The 21,584-nt window shown below is 44.2% G+C and overlaps 1 protein-coding gene across 3 annotated transcripts in view; it reads left to right on the plus strand.

Moving 5' to 3' along the window:
- CERS6 (ceramide synthase 6) overlaps window positions 1–21,584 on the plus strand; it is a 217,561-nt gene that overhangs the window by 54,501 nt on the left and 141,476 nt on the right. For 2 of the 3 annotated variants that reach the window (XM_053264786.1, XM_053264797.1), the window contains exons 2-3: window positions 4,142–4,247; window positions 15,200–15,330. In XM_053264786.1, coding sequence (XP_053120761.1) covers window positions 4,142–4,247; window positions 15,200–15,330 — 237 coding nt within the window. Of the gene's footprint in view, window positions 1–4,141; window positions 4,248–10,297; window positions 10,371–15,199; window positions 15,331–21,584 lie in introns of those variants that run through there. The other variant, XM_053264808.1, reaches the window with a different exon arrangement.

The following is a 21,584-nucleotide window of genomic DNA, read 5'->3' on the forward strand; positions in this document are numbered from 1 at the left end:
CTCTAAGGCTAGTTATATTGCTAGTATAGCCTACTTCCTGAAGCAGAGTGAGGATGTCAGAGCACATGGAGGAGGGATTGCAGCAGGAGCTAGTTTTCTCTCCATGTGCTGAACATTCAAGACAAGAGCGAAGGCTACAACACTCCATCGATATAACTGTGAGTGCCGCTAGGAGTGCCGAAAGTGGGGAAGAAGACTCACCCCAGTGCTGTCACTCCTCCTCCTCCTCCTGCCAGCCACTCATGGTGATAGCTCTGTTTGTCGGAAGGTGGAAGCACAGTAACTGTGATGGCTGGCATTTCTGTGAGTGGCAACCTGGATCGCCTGAGGTTGCTACTCACGGAAGCACTAGCCATCACAGCTCCAGTGCTTCTCCTTCAGACAAGACAGGGCCATCACCATGAGTGGCTGGCAGGAGGAAGGAAAGGGCAGCGTCAGGGCAAGGAAACCCATTATTGATGATCCAGTGCTCACAGGGCTGACAGATGGCCAGGGGGCCCACACCCCATAAAAGAGGTGTGTGGATACAAAAAGTGCACCGAACTCCGAAAATCCTATCCACTGCCCTGAGTCCCAGCATAACAGGTACATGGAAACACAGTTCCTTCCCAAAGAGAATTCCAGGTAAGACATGCTAGAGCATCTTGTGGGTTGTGGCCACCACCATTCCCTTCTGTCTCAATGCATGCCAAGATATAGTCACTCTCTTCCTGCATCCATGTGCCAATTCCACAGTGATGGCATCCGCTACAATGGAATGCCACACCAGCCAAGGTGAGGCATTTATGGGGTCCAGTGTGGAGTTTAACTCACCCACAGAAAATAGTGCACTAATCCACTCTGAGATCTAAGTGGACATTGTTCCCACCTTGTTGGATTCAGATTGTAGTGCCACTACCTGAAGGCATCTGAAAACACCACCATCTAAAAACAAATACCACAGGCATGAACCTGAGCACCAAGTATAGCAAATCTCTTCAATAGTTTGAAAACTCATTTGTCTTTCAGATTGCTCCCAGGAGATAACAAAACCACAATTCTGCTTAATGATATGTTTTTTGACTGCCAATGCTCAGGGCAGGGAGCTGTCTAAAGGCTTTTAAATTTTGTATTTAAAGATGTAGATTAATGACCTCTCTGCTCTGTAACCTTCAGAAGTCTCCAAGGAGCTCAAAGAAGAAATCTAAAATATCTACTAGTCTTCCCCGATACAAAGCTACTCCTGTTGTACCTTACAAGAAGCTACAAGAGTAGCTTTGCACCTTACAAGAACCTGTGAATTCTCCAGAAGTAGTAGAGCTGGTTGCTAACATGGTGATGCTAACGTGGTGATCCGCTTTATTTAGCAGGGGGAGAGTAACTGGCCCTCTCCACCCCCAGCACAGTGACTGTTGCTGGTGTCTGTCATATGTTTCTTTTTAGATTGTGAGCCCTTTGGGCACAGGAATCCATCATATTTATTTATTATTTCTCTTTGTAAACTGCCCTGAGCCATTTTTGGAAGGGTGGTATAGAAATCGAATAAATAAATAACATCACATAACTATTGAAATCTGGAGGATGTAGAGTAGTAGTATTTTGTGAAGACCATTTTCCACTTGAGAAAGACCTACAGTGAAATGGGAGTCCCTAGGGATGTGCACAAGCCATTCATGCACCCTCTTGCAGGGAAGCCTCTTATCTGCTCACGCCTGCCTCACTGCTTTTCCACCACCTTGCAAACACCCATGCAGGGCTGTGGTGTTGCTTCCTGCAGCCTCTGCACGGCATCAGCACACATGGCCGGCGCACATATGCACCGGCTATGTACGTGCAGACACCACACAGAGGCTGCAGGAAGCATCACCATATCCCCACATGGGTGTTTGCAAAGCGAGCGCTGGCGGCAGAAAAGCAGCAGGGTGGGGGCGAGCAAATTACCTGCTTTTTAAGGAACTGCTCCCCACCCCTTCGAGCTGCTTCTAACACCGGCGCCCAAGCCGGTTCAGTGCTTTCAGAAGGAGGTCCAAACCAGCTTGTGCATATCCCTCTGGGTCACTGTTATGGATGAATGGATTTATCTGTTTTGCATCACATCACTCTCCACACTATGGACTTTACTGACCCTCTAATGTTACATATTGAGTTTCATTGATAGGTTTTCCAATCATTTATGTTTTGTCTCATCTTAGACTGTAAATATTTTCAATTATAGTACAACTATAGTGCTATAGGATCAAATTGTGGCTTACTTTCATTTCATGATTATTGTATAGTTTGTTGGGGATCTTATTGTTTCTTGTTGGATCAATAAAATTTCACCAGTGTCATTTCAAATCCCACAAAGGGCCAGTACAGATATAACACTATTCTCTTCTAACCACAATGCAGAAACCTCATCACCCCCACTTGAATATTCAGAAATAACTATTGTTAGCATCATGTATGAACTAGTGTTTCTCTAACCATTGTTTGCTCAAGCCACAGTTTGCATACCTGTTTCTAACCAGTTAACAAAATACCAGTGCAGACTTATTGCTAACTATGGTTAGCACCAAAAAACAACATTTGCATCTGAAGAGAAGCAAACAAGACCACGGTATGCTCCCGACTGTCTAGCCATAGTTAGAAGATCAGGGCTCAGTGACCGGGCATGAGAGTGACAGGCCATGGGGACACCCCTGGACAGCTCATGAGATAGACCATCAGAGTGGAGAGGAGAGGAGAGTATTGCCCAAAAACAGCAGAACTGATTCCAAAGGACAATCCATCCCCTTCTCCACCTAATACCTCTCTCACAAGAGCGTCAGGCCATGGGTGCTCTGAAAAGAGCCAGGGATGGCTTCTGGCTCACAGCCACGGGGAGTGCTATCCCGGGGAACACATTCCTAGTCTTGGGGACTGCAGAAAAGCTGCTGTGATACTGGGCCATCTGCCTGCCCACACGTCCATGTGTACATGTGTACCTTTGCCAGCTCACAGTCCATGGGTGGCACTTTAGTGGGCACAACCATATACCCAGTAGACTGGCCCTCTCATGAGACTGTGGACCTACTGGGCAGCAAGCTGTTTACAGCAGCTATGTGTTGGGTCTGGCTGGAGTGCTCTGCTGGGGCCTCCCCTCGCAACATCTTCCCTGCTCATGGTGGGGCAGACCCCCCAGCATCCTTGCCCCCCCCCATCTGCATATCCCATTCTGGCGAACGTGGGTTTCCCCCTCTTCTGTGGCACTGGGAACAGAATCCTCTCCTCCGGTTCCCCCCACCCCCCTGGTAATGTGAGTCTGTGTGGTGATTTCATGCTGCGGGGCCACTTGGGAGGGGCAGTGCCATGGCTGGCAGAAGCAGTGCTGGCATTAGAGCATTTAAAGGGCTTTCAATGCACTTCCCCTCCCAAGGGCGGGGAGGGGCCCCCTGAAAATGCACAATAGCACTTGGCACGCCCCATTGGAGATCGTAGCCAATTGTGGCCAAGCAGCTGATGTAGTGACGCTTTGCCCACAGTCTGGCCACCGAGCTGGCTGGGGCCGGGCTGGGAGGCCGAGCAGCAGGGCGGGGCTCCATTCTCCTTCAACTCCAGTTAGGCTAATGGTAGTTTGCTGTAGGTCTGCAGCCTGAATTGGAGTTAGGAATTTTGACTCCGCTTGAGGTTAACTGCAGTTATAGTGTACATGAGAATGCAGCTTGTATGTGCTCAATGCTTGCATTATATGCAAGCGTGTTCTTGCACAACTACAGGCACATTCTGTTACAAGGCAGGCGGAATGTTGCACAGTATGTCAGCCAGGCTTAGCATATTTAGTTAAAACTGAAAAGATTGTCTTGCTTTATGCTGATCAACTAAGCCAATCTTCCAGAAAGTAAACATGCAAAAATCCATGGTGGTGTAAAAGCTATTTATTTATATCATGTTCTTACACTATATAGTCCTCTTGGTGTCAGATGGACTATTTCCCCAACTTTTGATTAAATTTTCCATAATAGGAAGAACAGAATTCAGATTGTCTTTCATCCATGTGAGTCTTTTTAAAAGTCACAGCAGTCTGTTAAATGCAAATTTGACCCATTGTTTTGGGGTGGTTTTTTTTAAGGGGGAGGCGGGTCTCCTGAATGTTTGGTCACTTGCATATAATGGTTTGTTTTTCTGGTTTTAACATCCACAGGTTCATTGCCAAGCCATGTGCCTTAGGCCTAAAAGTCCAGGCCAATGGACCACAGAAAGCTCAGCCTAATGCTATTCTAGAAAAGGTCTTCACAGCAATTACGAAGGTAGAGTATATTCTGAAACTCATTTATTCCAATAAATATTATCATCACATATGGGTTTCATTCCCTTTATAGTATTACATCAAAATGGTTTCACAAAGAAACTTTTCAAGGCTCGTCCAATAGGCTGATCAGGCCTGGCCCAAATGCCCCTAGTGCCTGAGGTGCCCCAGTGAGCTCCCGTCACCATCTCCACATTGGGGCACAGCAAACCCTGTGCAGTCTCCCCACTGCCCCAGAGGTATGTGCCGTGTGCTGCATGCCAGTGTCTCCCCCACCCCGAAATAGCTCCAGTCTGCAGCTCACGGTGTGTGTGCTCCACAGCTCTACCAATCCGATGTTTGCGTTGCCACCTCACCATACCTCACTGGTGGGCTGACCCTGATTCTGGTCACATGTATTCTCTGAATCTGTAATACTGAGGTGCATGCAATTAATGAAAACTCTTTAGAAGAAAGAACTGAGGAAGCTCCTGATGTGGTTCCAGGCAAATCACTTCTGTTGCATTCAGTTTCCTCATCCATTAAGGCACCTTTCCTAGTCTCAACTCCATTTGCTTTTACTGTGGCTCTGAAGTGCAAATTATCACCCATTGTAGTTGCAACTCCAGCTGTTTCCGTGCTTGGATTGTGCACTATATATTTTTAATATATCTTTTGCATTGTAATGCATAAGTTCCTGTTCCTTTTAGAAGGACCCTCAAAACAATGTAATTTACAGGATTATTCTGATGAATTGTTTTGGGGAGACAAGCCTTACATACTACAGAGGTTTGACAATTGAAACCTAGTACAGCAGCCATTCTGAGAATGATTATTGTACGAATGACATAGTGTTCAGTGTAGCTTGCTTGTTCCACACCTCTGTCTCCTCTGGCATCATTTATAAAGCTGCAACAGCAAGCATTGCACGGTGTCAGAAGAGAAACTGAAAATCAAGTGAAGTAAAAATCAACTAGACTGGGATTTCCAGATGGATCTCTTTCAATTTCTTCCCTGATTCCAAAGGGCAGTGCTGTTGGGTGGCCATACAACACACAACCTTTCCCCAATTTTGTTGTCCATGATTAGCTGTCCAATCCATGAGAGAGCTGTACTTTTCCAAGACGACTTTTTAACTAACATGTACAGGTGAAACTCGGAAAATTAGAATATCATGCAAAAGTCCATTAATTTCAGTAATGCAAATTAAAAGGTGAAACTGATATATGAGACAGACGCATTACATGCAAAGCGAGATAAGTCAAGCCTTAATTTGTTATAATTGTGATGATCATGGCGTACAGCTCCTGAAAACCCCAAATCCACAATCTCAGAAAATTAGAATATTACATGGAACCAAGAAGACAAGGATTGAAGAATAGAACAATATCAGACCTCTGAAAAGTATACAGTGTACTGTGCTTGATTGGCCAGCAAACTTGCCTGACCTGACCCCATAGAGAATCTATGGGGCATTGCCAAGAGAAGGATGAGAGACATGAGACCAAACAATGCAGAATTGCTGAAGGCCGCTAATGAAGCATCCTGGTCTTCCATAATACCTCATCAGTGCCACAGGCTGATAGCATCCATGCCACGCCGCATTGAGGCAGTAATTGCTGCAAAAAGGGGCCCAAACCAAGTACTGAATACATATGCATGCTTATACTTTTCAGAGGTCCAATATTGTTCTATTCTTCAATCCTTGTCTTCTTGGTTCCATGTAATATTCTAATTTTCTGAGATTGTGGATTTGGGGTTTTCATGAGCTGTACGCCATGATCATCACAATTATAACAAATTAAGGCTTGACTTATCTCGCTTTGCATGTAATGCGTCTGTCTCATATATCAGTTTCACCTTTTAATTTGCATTACTGAAATTAATGGACTTTTGCACGATATTCTAATTTTCCGAGTTTCACCTGTAGTAGACTATGCTTCCTCTTCCCGTTCAGGCAGGAAGCATGCTGCCCCCGTGGACAAAAAGGGATGCAAACTGAATTCTATGGTTTGTCGTTTTTACTCGACCTCCACCCTGGCTATGCGCATTGCTATCTATATGGCATGCATATCTTGCTTCAAACTCTCCTTATGGGAGGAATTAGTGGAGGCTAAGCCAGAGGAATGAGAAGCCAAGGCTAAAGAACTTCATCTGAAATCTGCTGACATTACTAGGCAGCAAATGAACACAGTTTGTCATCTGATGGTTTGCAAACCTAAAAATATGGATGGCTCAATTACCCTATGCTGCCATGCTCGGTTGAGATCCTCTACGCTCCAATATGGCACTCAGGAGAAGATAGAAGACCTCCCCTTTAAAGCTGATGGACTTTTCAGCAAGGAAACTGATGACACCTTGGAAAAGCTTAAGAAGTCAAAGATCACCACAAAAACTTTTGCAGTGCTTACAACTCAGTCCAGTTATATATCGAAACAGAAATCTCCCTACACTATGGGTACCTTGTATGGTAAATACAAACCCCAGTTCAAGAACACAAATAAATGTGACTATAAGAAGATTGGCACGGTCTCTTCCCGACCTTATCAACATAGGGAGAAGACTACTACTCCTCACCAAAAACAAGGCAAGGACACCAAACTATCTCTTTGATGCCATCAGACCACCCTCCCCAGTTCCACCTGTTCATATTCCTCTGTTAGCAGACCACCTTTTGAACTAGTAGCAGATAACAACAAATAAATGGGTCATTTCTGTAGTTCAGACAGGGTATGCGATAGAATTCCACATGTGCCCTTGTTTCGTGGGGGTCAAATATACAATGCCAACCCCTACCCTGAAAAGAACCTGTGGGAGGGGATTCCTTTTCAACCATGTTTCCCAGAGATCATTATAACATCAGATGCTTCCAATGACAGATGGGGAGCCCACTGCCTCCCACGTCACGTGAATGGAGTTTGAACAGTGAGCCAGAAACACTTATGTATAAATGTACGGGAACTGCTAGCCTGCTTCCTGGGATTAAAAGCATTCCAGCCCATGCTAGAGCAGGAAGTTGCCCCACTTTTGATGGACAATACCACAGCCATTGCTTATGTCTGAGCAGACAATACTGAGCGAGATGGATCACTGGTCTGACTCAGTATATGGCAGCTTCTTATATTCCTATGTTTTCTACCTTGAATAGTGGTTTCTTATGATCTCTTAACAGCTTTTTAAAAAATTCTAGCCGTTCTAGTGCTTTACCACTCTTCCACCATGCACCATGAAACATAGGAAACTGCCATATACTGAGTCAGACCATTGGTCTATCTAGCGCAGTATTGTCTTCACAGACTGGCAGCGGCTTCTCCAAGGTTGCAGGCAGGAATCTCTCTCAGCCCTATCTTGGAGATGCTGCCAGGGAGGGAACTTGGAACCTTCTACTCTTCCCAGAGTGGCTTCATCCCCTGAGAGGAATATCTTGCAGTGCTCACACACCAAGTTTCCCATTCAGATGCAACCAGGGCAGACCTTGCTTAGCTATGGGGACAAGTCATGCTTGCTACCACAAGACCAGGTCTCCTCTCCTGGTTCCATTTGTTCTTTTGAAAGCACTGGCAGCAGGGTGTGGGTGTTGTTTGTTTATTCGACACATAGCATATAGGTTCCCACCTGCACCCCATTTGCAATTTGTGAAGATAACACATGGACATTTAAGTAGCCAAAGGTCCAGCCTCAAAACAAGGAAGAAACTGTGCTCTCAACAGAAGAACACATAGGCATGTTTATTCAGAAGCATGTCCCACTTGCTTTTGAATAAAGAGAGCAGTGGGACTTACTCCCAGGAAACTGTGTTGTTTGGAGCAGCAATGTCTTTAAAGTCTAGGATATTAAAGAATATGTGTGTGAAGCTCCAGAAATTCAGTGCAGTGGATGAGCAAATGGAAATATGTAGGGGGGTACATTTCAGGAAGTTCAGTGAACCGGCAGATCACTGTTCTGCAGCAGCAGCAGCAGCAGCCGCAGCAGCAACAAATGTCCTGGATTTCTATGCACATGTGCAGAAAACGCCTTGGGGGTTAGGGTGACTGAGGGAGGGACCGCAAGCAGCTAAAGGAGGAACACAGTCCACAAGACCCACTCCTGTGTGGACAGAAAAAAGTAGGAATTACTACTGCAAGAACTACTTAGGTGTGGATGCCCGAGAATGACTTTGGTGAGCAGTTATTGTGGAGCTCCACTAGAAACTGAAGCTCCACTAAAAACAACAACACCTTCTTTGTCTGGAAACCCTTTCTGGTTGTTTTTTCCCCCCTGACACCATGTAATCAGAGGTGCACCTAGGTGATTTTGGAGTCTGGATCTAAAGGCCTTTGGAGCACCCCACCCCCATCCCCGCTGCAAGTTAAGCATCATTTTTTAATACATAGGTTCTTGAGGGCACAAACCACCCCACCAAGACAGACTAAAGAGGATTTGGGAGGCCCAGGGGGTGTGGAGGCCCTGGACCTCGGCCCCGAAGAGCACCTCTGCATGTAATGTTTGCTAATGTAATTTTTATACAATGATGCCTTAGGAGACTGAAGCGATGGAAAAATCTCAAGACAAATTGGTGTTTGAAGGCAATAGAGATGGTGGGAAAAGATCTTGAGCATTGTACTCAATTGCAAGAGGAACAAATAAAAACCAGTGACTTGATTCGGCACTATTTTTTCCATGTGGCAGATGAAGGAGCCCTATAGCGGTTTTATGCTTTCCGGTTTGACAATGCAGATAAGGAAAAAGTTGAAGCTTTGATTAGTAAATCTGCAGCGTACTGTGCACCCAGAAGACAGGTCACGTACCAAACACACACATTCTTGACTAGAGCTCGGAGTGAGGAAAAGGGCATAGCAATCGCAAATGTGACTGATTTTTAAAGCTGTTAGAAATTTGAGCAGTTATGTGAATTGCTTATTGAAGATCCATAATGTCAGGCACACTGAAAGCTCGATTATGGTAAAACCTACTGTGCAAAAAATGCTTCTGAAGAGCCAAATTATACCCAGGCCTGGAGCCGAGGAATGGGGGAGAGAATGCTTCAGATAGTAAAAAGAATGCTGCAGAAAATGCTGTGGACAACATGGATCCATATTTTAGCCTACTTGATAACAGAACTACACTTATAGAAGATACAGAGTCAACTGCACAGTTACTTTTCCATGGAGAGGAGTTTGAAACCAGATTGCTTTCCAGGGCGTTTTCCAGATTACACGCTGCAACAGATTCGCAACATGTCTGCTAAGTGCCCCACCATATTGCCCGTGTTGTGACATCACAGTTGCTGTGCTGTCAGCAGGGTGCCGTTCATATTTCCGATGCCGCCTTTCGGATTTTATTGATGCATTGTAGCCCTACAACTTTGTAAATGCATTGCAGGAAAGTAGCTGTATCTTCCTGTGGTAGGAGGCTTGCTCCATAGTTTATGCATTGTAGTTTGATGTGATGTGGACAGTTCAAATCGCAGTGCAATGATTTGTTGATTTTACAGCCCCTTTCCGTTCCGCGTAGAAGTTTTTTTAAAAATTCCACCTGGTTTTTGCACAAAGGTGCAACCCAATTCTCATGTGCTTTCAGGTTTTGATTTCGATCACACTTGCTTTTGTTTTTTCAGACTTATTTTTCAGACACATTCATGTTCCCCTTCCCCCCCCCCCTTTTTGCACTGTGGATTGGCGGGATCATTCAGGAGATCAAGGATCTGTTGATATGTAAGGGCATATGTTTTTCTAAAAAATATATTTCTGCCCCATTTCACAGAAGAAGCTGTGCTTCCCCATTGAACTAAATCATTTACTTCTGTGCAGCCCCATATGTTTACTACAAGGCAACGGAGCAGTCCAGAGGAGGAAGGGAGAATGATCACTTACTTAAGAGGAAGCCCATTGAACTGAGCCATTTAATTCTGTGCACTCCCTTTTGTTTGAATTACCAGCAAGCCTGAAAACTGTTCTCAGTGCCATGTGGTGTGGAGGGCCCATTCTGCAGTTCAAGGATTTGTTGATATCTAAAGCCCTTTTCTGTCTATGGATTTTTTTTCATTATTTTTGTTTTGCTTCGGTTCTTGTGCAGGAGGCAGGGCTGGATTAAGGGCAACTGATGCCCTAAGCACAGCCCAACAATGGTGCCCACCCTCCTTCCCTCCACTAGAGGCAGCCATGGGGTGAGTGGGCAGAGGGAAGGCTGGGGCTGTCTCTGCCAGGGAAACTGGAGCATTAAGCCTGGGAAGGGGTGGGGTTGGGGCGGGGGCCGGAGCCGAGGAAAGTGGCGCATCAAGCCCCGGGAATGGGGGTGGATGGTAGGTGGCTATGGTGAGTAAACCAGGTCTCCAAACGGCGGAGGCCTGGTCTACTTCCATAGCAGACTATGGCGGGTAGACCAGGCCTCCGTTCTGGACTCTGTCGTTTGGGGCTCCACAAGTCAGAGAGCCCAGCAGCCCAGGCAGGAGAAGGCAGAGAAGGCCGCCGGTAAAATACCACTACTCTTATCATAAAATATTACAAAACACCCATGAATAATGCAATACCAATGAAAATAAAACTAAAACAAATGAGACAATAACCCAAACATAGCTTACAAAAACAGAAGCTGAAAAAAATAAATAAAACTAGCTACGTCTCTATATGCATCTGTCACCATTTCGTTTGACTTAGGTTTCTGTGGTATTATACTCTTATTTTTCTGTAGACCTGATTGAATAAAGCAGTAAAAGGTAAAACACAACAGTTCCACTGCCTATAATTTCTTATAAATAGCCACAACAGAAGGAATGATTGAGAAAAATATTTCACCTTCAGGGTCAGAAATCATAACATATGATCGTTTTTTACGTGAAGTTTTATCAATATTTTGTACTGCTCTTTACAGTACTCTTTCGCAAATCAATGACTTTTTACTTCAGATACATAGTTTAGTAGTTTCTCAAAACTTTAGTCGCTCACCGAGCCTAAGAAAACTTTTTTTTTTAAATAATGCAGAGTAAAGTTGAACACAGCAGATAAAAACAATTACAAAAAATCAACTAAAGTTGAGTGTGGCAGTGAAAGAGTTAAGGGCATGATAGCTAGGGGGGAAACTCTGTGGTCCCCTCCCCTTAATGGTTAATCCAGGGCTGGCAAGAGGCAATCAAGGAATTGTCGTTTGTGCCATGGTGCTCCCCCTAGTGGCAGCTTTTCGCAAAACTGCCTAGAGAAAAAATTTAAAAACCCCAACCTCGTCACGTCATCCTCCTCTGCAACCCCATTGGCTCAAAATGGAGGAGGAGGAGGGGGCAATGAATGCAATTCAGGTGGAATATGGACACCCCCTGCCCAGAAAACTCATTGGTGGGCAATTTGAATGGCCACAACCCTGTCACAATGCATTGGAAAATGAATTGAGAAATGCTGTACTCATGGTTTCAAGCTGCTGTCTCATACTGTTGCACTTTGCAACACTTTAACTGGCACAAATCTAATAGTCTGGAAAATGCCCAAATGGATCTATTCCACTTTCTTCCCTGATTCCAAAGGGCAGTGTTGTCCTGGTGCATTCTAGTAAAGCAGTAAAAGGAGATATATAGTCATCTGAAATGAACACACACACACACACACAAATGTGACACCTTTACTACTTTCATGTGTGGGAGAGGCAGTTACTCCATTTGTCAAAATAGAGTGTGGAAACCTGCAAAAGTGACTTAGCAATGCAAGACCCTAAGATCATATTTGGCTCAGACTGATGTTGCAGTTGTTGACAGAGGAGGAACAGAAGACATCTGCAGAGCACTGGAAGTTGAACCAGAGATGGAGGAAACGGCTGAGACTGCACATGTACCTACAGTGGATACAGAGAAGCTGGAGTCTTGGCAGAGCAAATATAGCTGGTACTGGCCTGCTACTCTTCCTCTATTTTCAACATCATTTTTGCAGCTGTTGAACATTGAAGAAAAGGTTAATCACTTTGGTAGGGGGAACCCACAAGTAAATAAAGTTTTCAGGTTTGGGGAAGAAAGCAGCTTACCAGCAACAATGGCATGGCAGAAATCTTTTAACAAAACACTCTGAAAAGCAGTGCTGTCTCTGCTGATGGCAGCTGTTCTGCCTGCTGCAATTTTCTTTTGCAGAGTGCACCAGGAGGGTATCATTCCCCAGTGCATTCTATGAAAAAAAATGCTGGCTTGCAGCCTCTGCAGCCACAGCCTGCAGACATTACTCTGTTTTTCAATTATAAAAAGTGTTCCAATTACTGCTATTCTGCTGCCATTAGTAAACAACTTCTCCAACACTGAAAATTTCCATCACTTTCATGGGTTTCTCCACCTGAAACTTTGCTGAAAGTTCCAAGGGCAAAAATACCTGGCCCAGAGCTAAATGAAATGTATAGCTCAAACTACCAGAAAGACTTAAGAGGAGATTTTGGACACAAGATGCCTGTGACTATATCAAAAGCAAGAGTGATGAGAGAACCTATTGGCTACTGGTGGTAATATTCCCTTTTAAAGAGAAGCAGCAGCAAGTACAGTGAGAACAAAAATGTTTCTTCAGAGAGGACTCTGACGGAAGCAGTTGTGAGAAAACCAGTAGAGAACTGAACCCTAAGACCACAATCATTTTTTACATCAAAATCTTTGAGTTGGACCATGTTGAGTTTGTTCCACGCGACTTCCTGTGGCATGCCTTTATCAGCGGAAGATATGATATGCATGATCCTCTTAGAGGAATAACCAGACTCTTCGACAAAGAAAAAGCCAAAATAGTAATCAAGATAGTTTTCCAATAAAAGCTCTTATATGCTGTTGGCATAAAATCTTTCTGAAGCCTTTGTCCAGCTCCTGTGTTTCATATGAATATGAGGAACTCTGCATTGAAATATAAATGAATAAAGTGCATTAAGACGCTTGGAGGAAGTGGCAAATCTCTGTTCCCAAAATTTTATGTGAAAAATGAGAAAAGGAAATTGTGTGTTGCTTTAACCATCCAATGTGGGCTATGTGATAACAACAACATGCTGTTAACAGGGTCAGTGCCAGGTTGTGGTAGACCCTGGAACAAAGCCCTTGTCTCCCCCGCATAGTGTCTGGCTGGGGAAGCTCACCTGCTAAGGGGAGCTGGACTGAGGCTCTTCCCGCCCTCCCCATTGATGAATGGGAGGGAATGCATGCAGCTGCTCCTCCTTGTCTTGAAAAGGAGAAGGGAGAGCTGCTGACTACCATCCTTTCCCCATTTGTTCATGGGGAAGAAATGATAAGGTGGCGGCAGTATGATGACCACAAGGAGGCACTGGACTTCTAGAGTTGACTATATGGGACCCTTGGGTATTGGCCCTGAGCTGGCAGCCATTGTGGGAAGCCCTTGATGCTGGCTCCGGCTACAGATAAGTATTAAGTTCTGCCATTTGAAGTGTGAAAATTCACTGGAGGAAGCAAATGTATGTCAAGATGAAATAATTATTCGTAAGTGCCAGGTAAATGTTTGATAATGCTGAGAGCAGACAGGTAACTTTTACAGTATAGTGGTGTGGTATGCCTTGCTGCCATTTGCAAAATTTCCTTTGAATTAGTTTTGGACAGAGCGGTTTGCATTGAGCATGTCTGAAGCTGCTTTAGAATGATCTTGTAAGAAACAACAGAGTTTTTGCATGTGTTAGTAAAATATTGAGAAATTGCTGTTCTTCCCCTGCCCTTTTGGTGGTACTTTTTCTGCTGCTTCTGAGATGAAAACCATATCCTTATGGTGTTTGTAATGGGAGCCACTGTTCCCCGTAACAGGGATTCCCAGATGTTGTTGACTACAACTCCCAGCATTCTCAGCTAAAATGGTCTTTGGCTGGGGATTATGGGAGGTGTAGTCAACAACATCTGGGAATTCCTTTTAGAGGGAACACAGAATGGGACTAATAAAGCGTTCTCCTATTCAAAGGTTGCCTTTGCAGCAGCTTCTTATCCTTACCCGAGTCTTCTGATCAAATAAAAAGATTACATGATTGGAAGTGCTGTGTTCTTTAGCTTTTGATAAAAAACTTAGCAAGATGCATACTGTATGTAGGACTATTCTTGCAAAACCATTTTGTTTTTTTCTTGAAGGAGGTTTGTGCTTGTGTGTATACATGTACTAAATTGTTCTGTGTTTCCATTGAAAGTCAGTCTCTAATTGCATGTACCACTGTGTGCAAGTTAGCCTTGGGTTTAGCAAAGCTGTATGCCCTATGGAAGCTATACAAATCCTGATTCAATATCTAACTTTAACCCAGGTCTAATTGCAGTCCACTAGCCAGATATGGTGGCCCACCAGGAGCTTGATTAAACCTTTTTGCTGCCTACTTAAGCATATGGCAAATACATTATTTAAATATGAGTCTTGGACTGTTGAATAGAAGGGTGGTACATGCCTTGAGAACCAAAACTGTGCAAGTCTAAGTATATGGAGTAGATATATCAAGAGAACGCAGAAAGAGATGAATTGCTTCAATTACTGGGATTAATTACTTCATTTTGGCATGGGCTCTTTTCTGATGCCAGTTCTAAATTTTGTGGCCCTTCCTTATGAGTAAGGAAACTAAAGATTGTGATCTGTGTTTCCAAGGTAGTGCTTTGTGCAGACCGATTCAAGCAGACAACTCTTTTCTCTTCCCCCTGCCCCGCTTTCTGAAATTGTACAGCTGTGCCACATATTTCTGAACATGTGGTTCAGCTCTAGGACAGTATCCTTTACATCCAAGTGCTGGATGTTGATCAAGAGCTTGTAAATCCTGGAAGCTGTTAGCAAGAGCTGCCTCAGATAACAGTGCTTGTGGCTTGTAAATATACCACGGATTTCAGTGGGACTGTATTCCTCCTGCCCACTTTGCTGATTTGATAGCCAGTCTGGAATTTCAGGAGACCTTTTTGCAGTGGATCACGATTCAGGTCTTGTGTGGCTTGTGTGGTGTTAGATTAGCTTTAGGATCTGATGTTAACTCGTGTTTTATGAAATGGAAGCACAGAAATAACTTCTTATTCTTTTGGTTTGGCAGCATCCAGATGAGAAGAGACTAGAAGGGTTGTCCAAACAGCTGGACTGGGATGTACGCAGTATTCAGCGTTGGTTTCGACAAAGGCGCAATCAGGAAAAACCAAGTATTCTTAGAAGGTTCTGCGAAAGCATGTAAGCAACAGTTTCATTCCTTTCTTTTCTCCGGAGTGTCTACCTAGGCAAAGTACCTCTGCCTGATTTTCAGCTATTCCCTTTCCCCCATCCCACACCCTTCTAGAGGGTCCTTTGGCCCTTGAGCTGCTTTCCAAGCAGTGCAGAGGCTGAAGGAGGGGGCAGGGAAACATAACTGCAGGAGTGGCCGTCCACTTGTGCAATTCTGGATCCTACCCACTGCGTATAAAAAGATTCTAAGCTAACTTATGTGTCTTCCTCTTGGAGTTTATTCTATGTATTGTACTGGCAAGACTGTCTTTTCCACTGCCTGAAAATCTCAGATGAAGCACAAAGCTTTATCAGCAACAGTCCCATTGTGATATTTTCCCAAAATTTGAATTACATTTCCATACTAACAGGATTTTTAGTGTATTAGTGCTTAATCTAAGAAGAAGGAGCATTTAAAACAAAATCGCCTTATGTACTTTGCATAGAAAACTATATGGTACGCCCATGCTGGGAAAAATACATAAATACTCCTCAAAGTATTAAAGAGCTAAGTGAGAATTGCAGTGTATTAAGCACAGAGCTGGATGTCAAGATCTCATTGGTGTAATAAGGGAATGCCTGGTCCTTGCCCTGAGATGCTAGGCTAGCACTAGCCATTGTTTCCAGTGGGCCAGTATGTAGAGGGGACAGAGCCACCAGTGCCACCCTCAAAGCCAGCCTCAGGAGTGGGCTAGTCACCCAGGGCACTTACCTGAGAGGGGCACCGAGCTCAGCCTGTTGGCTTACTGCTTATTGAGTGTACTATCCGCAGTGAGCTAGAGAGAGAAAATGCAATGTCTACACTTTTATTCAAGGTTCTACAGGTTGTTTGGGTACTATTTACCAAAATGAATGTCCATCAGTTACCTTTTGAAATATGTTTCTTTTCCATTCCCAGTGTGATATCATTTGTCCTAGTTAAAAATAGGCCGCAGGATGCTTTAAGGTGACAACCGTTTCAGTAGACTAGATTAACTAACAATGGGGCGGGCATCAAAGGCACTCCTTGCCCAGGGCTCTATTTAGCCTAGGATAGCCCTGGCTGCCATGAAGCACATCTGAAGGACAGTCAGAGCACATATGAATAATTCTGGTGTGAAATCAAAGATCAGCCCGGCAAAGGGTAGCAGAATGACTTTTCAAACATGGGGAAAGGGGGTAGCTCTATCCGACTTATTGGGGATAGGGCCTGCTTTAGCAGCTGTAGCACAAACCACTCAAACAGGCAAAATTAATTTTCCATTGTTTTGCTCTGGTCATACCACTTGCAGTGATTTAAAACTGTGATGCTCAGTACATTTACTAGGAAATATATTCCTTTTGAAATGAATGAACATGTTTCACACTTCTCCAGTTTGCTCACAGATCTAGCGTTACCAGCAAGGGATTTCCCTCTATTTCATTGGCTAGGATAGCTCCCCACATGCAAAAGACACAAACTGGGGCTGTGTGCATTAGAATCCTGTGCCAGACTACCATGCAAACATCAGCATTGTGGATGATCATGGAATAAATCTCAAACTATCATTTCAGGAAAATCCTCTGTGAGATAAGATAAGGGTGATCATGAAGCACACCAAGAAGCTAATAAAGGCGATGATCTAATCAGTCCTCATAAAGTATATGGGAGCATAATTTCTATATATGCTGTTGGAATAAAAATTCAAATTTCAGTTTACTCTGCGATTGTTGAAGGTGCCCTTAAGTTGCTGTGATTTTGACCTTGTTGGGAAAAGCTGCCTTTTCAGCTGAATGCTGTTTCTAATTCAAGCCTCTGTTGTTGATTCCTGCCTAGTGACCTGTGAGACAATGGAGGAAAGTGCATTATAGCAACTTCTTAAAATTAACTTAGATTTATAAGTAATAGAACGTGAAGGGACCTTGTCCTATAATCCTGACAAACCAACAGAAACATTAAGCTTTTTCTTATCCGTTTATGAACTTTCATAACTTCTACTTCATTTTGATAACTTGTATTTTCATTTTGTTCTGATAGCTTTATTTTTTCAATGTTAATTTTGTTAATTAAAGGCTTTTAGTCATATACAATAAAATTCTGAAACTGGAACTTTCATAAATGCAAAAGACCAAACTGCATGTTACATGTAAACGTTTGTATTTAAAAACTCAGCAGCAGCTGCTAAAGTGTTTTGGAAGTGGTGATTAACATTTCCCCACCAACTGCTTTTCTGTTGTAACTTCCTGTCCTTCCTAGAGAGTTCCAGGTGTATTTTTTGCGAAGAAATCCACTTTGGAAGCCCTGTGGGAGAAGATGGCTTGAGGGGGATGGGCGGCCTTTTCAGTGCTAAATGGCAAGCTGGGAAAGGGTTAAGTGTCCCTTCCCCACTACAGCCGCATACAGACATAGCAGGACCTGACAGAGAACTGCAGTTTGCCATTAAAATTCTAAACTGGGCAAAATTCCAAAGGCAGGTTAGAGTTTCCCCTCCCCTTTCCTGGTCCTCTGAGCTTGGTTGCGCCTACTTGTAGAGCCATCCTGTCCTCTGGCTGTGGGCGTGGCTACATAACTCCAGGAAATCACTCTCAATTGTCCAGGAGCTTGCAGGGTGTGTGTGTGTGTGTGTGTGTGATTACTGGCTATGATTACAGACTTCAAGCAGTGCTCCCCTAGTAGTGCTGCTGGCCCCTTAATTTTAAGAGCATCAGGGCCTGACATGCCTGTTGGCAGGCAGAGGAAGTAGGAAGTGTGTGGGGCGGGGAGGGGCATTCAGTCAGGGAACACACCATGGACTGCTGGGTAAGCCCCAGAGTGTAACCGCTGTTGGTGCTGCTCTGAGCTGGCCTCTCACAGGTCGTCACTTAAACCTGTAACCACAGTTTATAGTGATGGATGCATGCAAACAACACAATGACCCCTTCTCATAGAGGTCTAGAGCAGTGAAACTGAGGCCCCATTCAGACATCACGGGAACTGGCTTAGAACGGCAGTTTGCAGTTAACATTCTAAATTGGGGATTGCGTGGCAGACAACCCCCCCCATTCCCAGTTTGGGAAATTCCAGAGGCAGGGTAGAGTTCCCCCTCCCTATTTCTGGTCCTCTGAGCTTGGTCCCACCCACTTGTACAGCCATGCTGGTGCCAGGCTGTGGGCATGGCTTCACAGCTCCAGGAAATCATCACAAGGGGGTGTTTTCTACAGGTCCAGAACATCCAGCACATATTTACCGACTGCCGTTGCTGAAAGGATCACAGACTTCAAGCAGTGCTCTCTGGTAGTGCTGCTGGCCCTTTCATAAGAGCAGCAGGGCCTGGCGTGCCTGTTGGCAGGCAGGGGAACCTGTACCTCCAGTGTTGTGTGATGTCTGAATGCATGCAATAACGTTCTTGCAACCAAACCACAGGGTTCCATTTACTTACGAAACTGGAATTTGGAGCTGGGATTACTCCTCCCTGCACACTTCCTACTTCCTCTGCCTGCCAACAGGCATGCCAGGCCCTGCTGCTCTTATAATTAAAGGGCCAGCTGCACTACCAGGGGAGCACTGCTTGAGTCTGTAACCACACCCCATCCAAGCTCCTGGCCAATTGTGAGCAGTCTCTTGAAGCTGTGAAGCCATGCCCACAGCCTGGCGACAGCATGGCTATACAAGTGGGTGGAACCAGGAAGAGGGAGGGGAAACTCTAACATGCCTCTGGAGTTTCCCAAACTGGGAATGGGGGAATTGTCTGCCACGCAATCCCCCGTTTGGAATGTTAAGTGCAAACTGCAATTCTAAGCCAGTTCCTGCAATGTCTGAATGTGGCCTGAGGAGTAATCCCAGCTCCAAATTCCGGTTTGGTAAGTAAACTGAACCCTGTCGTTTGGTTCTGAGGCCATGGTTGCATGCATTCAGACATCGCATGAAACCTGAGCTACAGGTTTACAGGCAACCTGTAACTCCTGTTTTATGCAATGTCTGAATGCGGTCTACTTCTCTGCTTCAAATTGTACCCTTTAAAATATATATATATATATATATATATATATATTATTTTTTTGAAGCTGCTTTGCCTAGAAGCAGCTATTGGAGTTTTGTTACATGTATTTGTGTGTAATATATAGTTGAGTCCCAAACAGGCATTCTGTTAGCTCAGTGTCTGTTGGTGGGGAAATGCTTCTCAGGATAATCTATAGATCGAATAAAGGGGGTATTAATTTAATGTGTAGACACTTAAAATTGAACTTTGAATTAAACTGGGCACTGAGTGTACTGTAAAGTTCTGCCCTTTTAAAATCTACCTTTTCATTATGTTTGAAGAGCTCCATTAGGCTCCAAATCAACACAGCTTCCCTCAGAGCCAATGATAGGTGCTTCCTAACCTTTTTGAGTGGGGTGACTTATTCACATTTTGTACAAATAAAATGAAACTGAGTCTGAGAGAGAGTGACTGACAGAAACCTACCCAGTGGTCCTGCTGTTTAGCTTTGGGTTTGAGGCTAGACATCTCAAGCCAGAGATCAATTCTGTTTTCACTAGACAAGTTTAGACCTCCACTTCGCTTCAGAAGCAGTGAACGTTTTATTTTACAGGGATAGGAAAATGCATAGCTGCTGTGGTAACAACATATGAAATATCTCTCCCTCCCTCTCTCCATGCAACATAACTTCTTGTTTTTTCATCTCGTTACTGGATTCTTGCACATTTTCTGTCTTTGGTCCTGCAGGACCATCTTCTCGCAGAATTTGCATATGAGGCATTAAAAGTGTTTTAATCACTTCTATAGTGGTTCTTGGGAGGGATGAGCGAAGTACGCAGGGAGGTGTACTCCCAGTAGCGTCACCCAAAGCGTGAAGGTCATCCCAGCTGCCCAGCTAAAGCAAGCAGGCACCTATATTGGGCAGCAGCGATATAGGAAGGTGCTGGAGGTGGACGATCACTTCAGTGACAACCACAAAGGAATCATTTCATACTGCGTGGGAGAAGGCAATGGTAAACCACTCCTGTATTTTACCAAGAAAACCACATGGATAGACAAAACAGAGTGATTGTCGATGTAGTGCCGGATGATGGGCCCCTCAGGTCGGACGGTACTCAACATGCTACTGAAGAAGAGCTGAGGATCTCTCGGAATACCGATGGTGTTTATGATGCGATTAGACTAAAGCCTTTTGGACATCCAGCAGCTGATGTTGCCGTGCGGGAAATAGAAAATCTGAAGTTGCAAAGACAGAATTACAACGGGAACGTGGAACATAAGACGCATGAACACAGTGAAAGATGAAATGAATTGACTACAGGTTGACATCTTGGGCAATAGTGAATTAAAATGGACTGGAATGGGACACTTTCAGTTAGAAAACCATACCGTTTAGTACTCAGGACACGAAAACCAAAGAAGGAACGGTGTTGCTTTCATAGTCAGGAAGGATATAGCAATGACAGTACTTGGATACAATGCAGTCAGTGACGGACTAATATCAAAAAGATTTCGTGGACAACCCTTTAGCATGACCGTTCTTCAAGTCTATGCCCCAACAACTGATGCAGAAGAGGAAGTTGAAGAGCTTTATGCTCAAGTCCAGTCTGAAATTGACAGAACATGCAAGCAAGTGCTGGTGGTGGCTGGAGACTGGAATGCCAAAGTTGGAAAAGGTAAGAAGTTAAACACAGTTGGCCTATATGGCCTAGGAAACAGAAAAGAAGCAGGAGAACGATTTATTAGTTTCTGTCAAGCCAATGATCTCTTCATTGCTAACACATTCTTCAAACAACCAAAGCGGCGCCTATACATGTGGACATCACCAGATGGAGTACATAGAAATCAAATTGATTCCATTATTGGTGTGAGGAGGTGGAACTGCTCAGTTATAACAGCAAAGACATGGCCGGGGCCCGATTGTGGAACAGATCACAAACTGCTCATGTGCAAGTTCCAAGTTAAACTAAAGCAGAAAAACAAAGCTATCCAGTTCCCATGATATGATCTTGAGAATGTACCCACCATTTTAAAGGAGAACATCAGAAACTGCTTTGAAGTTCTGAACCCCATTGATAGGAAACCAGAGGAACTGTGGAATGAAATCAAAGTAGTTGTTAAGGACGAATGTGAAAAGAGACTGCCAAAGACCAAGAAACAGAAGAAAGCAAAATGGATGTCAGAACAGATGGTAGAAATTGCCAAGAAGAGGAGAGAAGCCAAAGTCAAGAAAGATAAAGACCTCACAAAGGAACTTAATATGGAATTTCAGAAATCGGTTAGAAGAGACAAGGAGCAATACTACAA

This window comes from Hemicordylus capensis, chromosome 1 (genome assembly GCF_027244095.1).
Source record: "Hemicordylus capensis ecotype Gifberg chromosome 1, rHemCap1.1.pri, whole genome shotgun sequence".
Taxonomy (NCBI): Eukaryota; Metazoa; Chordata; class Lepidosauria; order Squamata; family Cordylidae; genus Hemicordylus; species Hemicordylus capensis.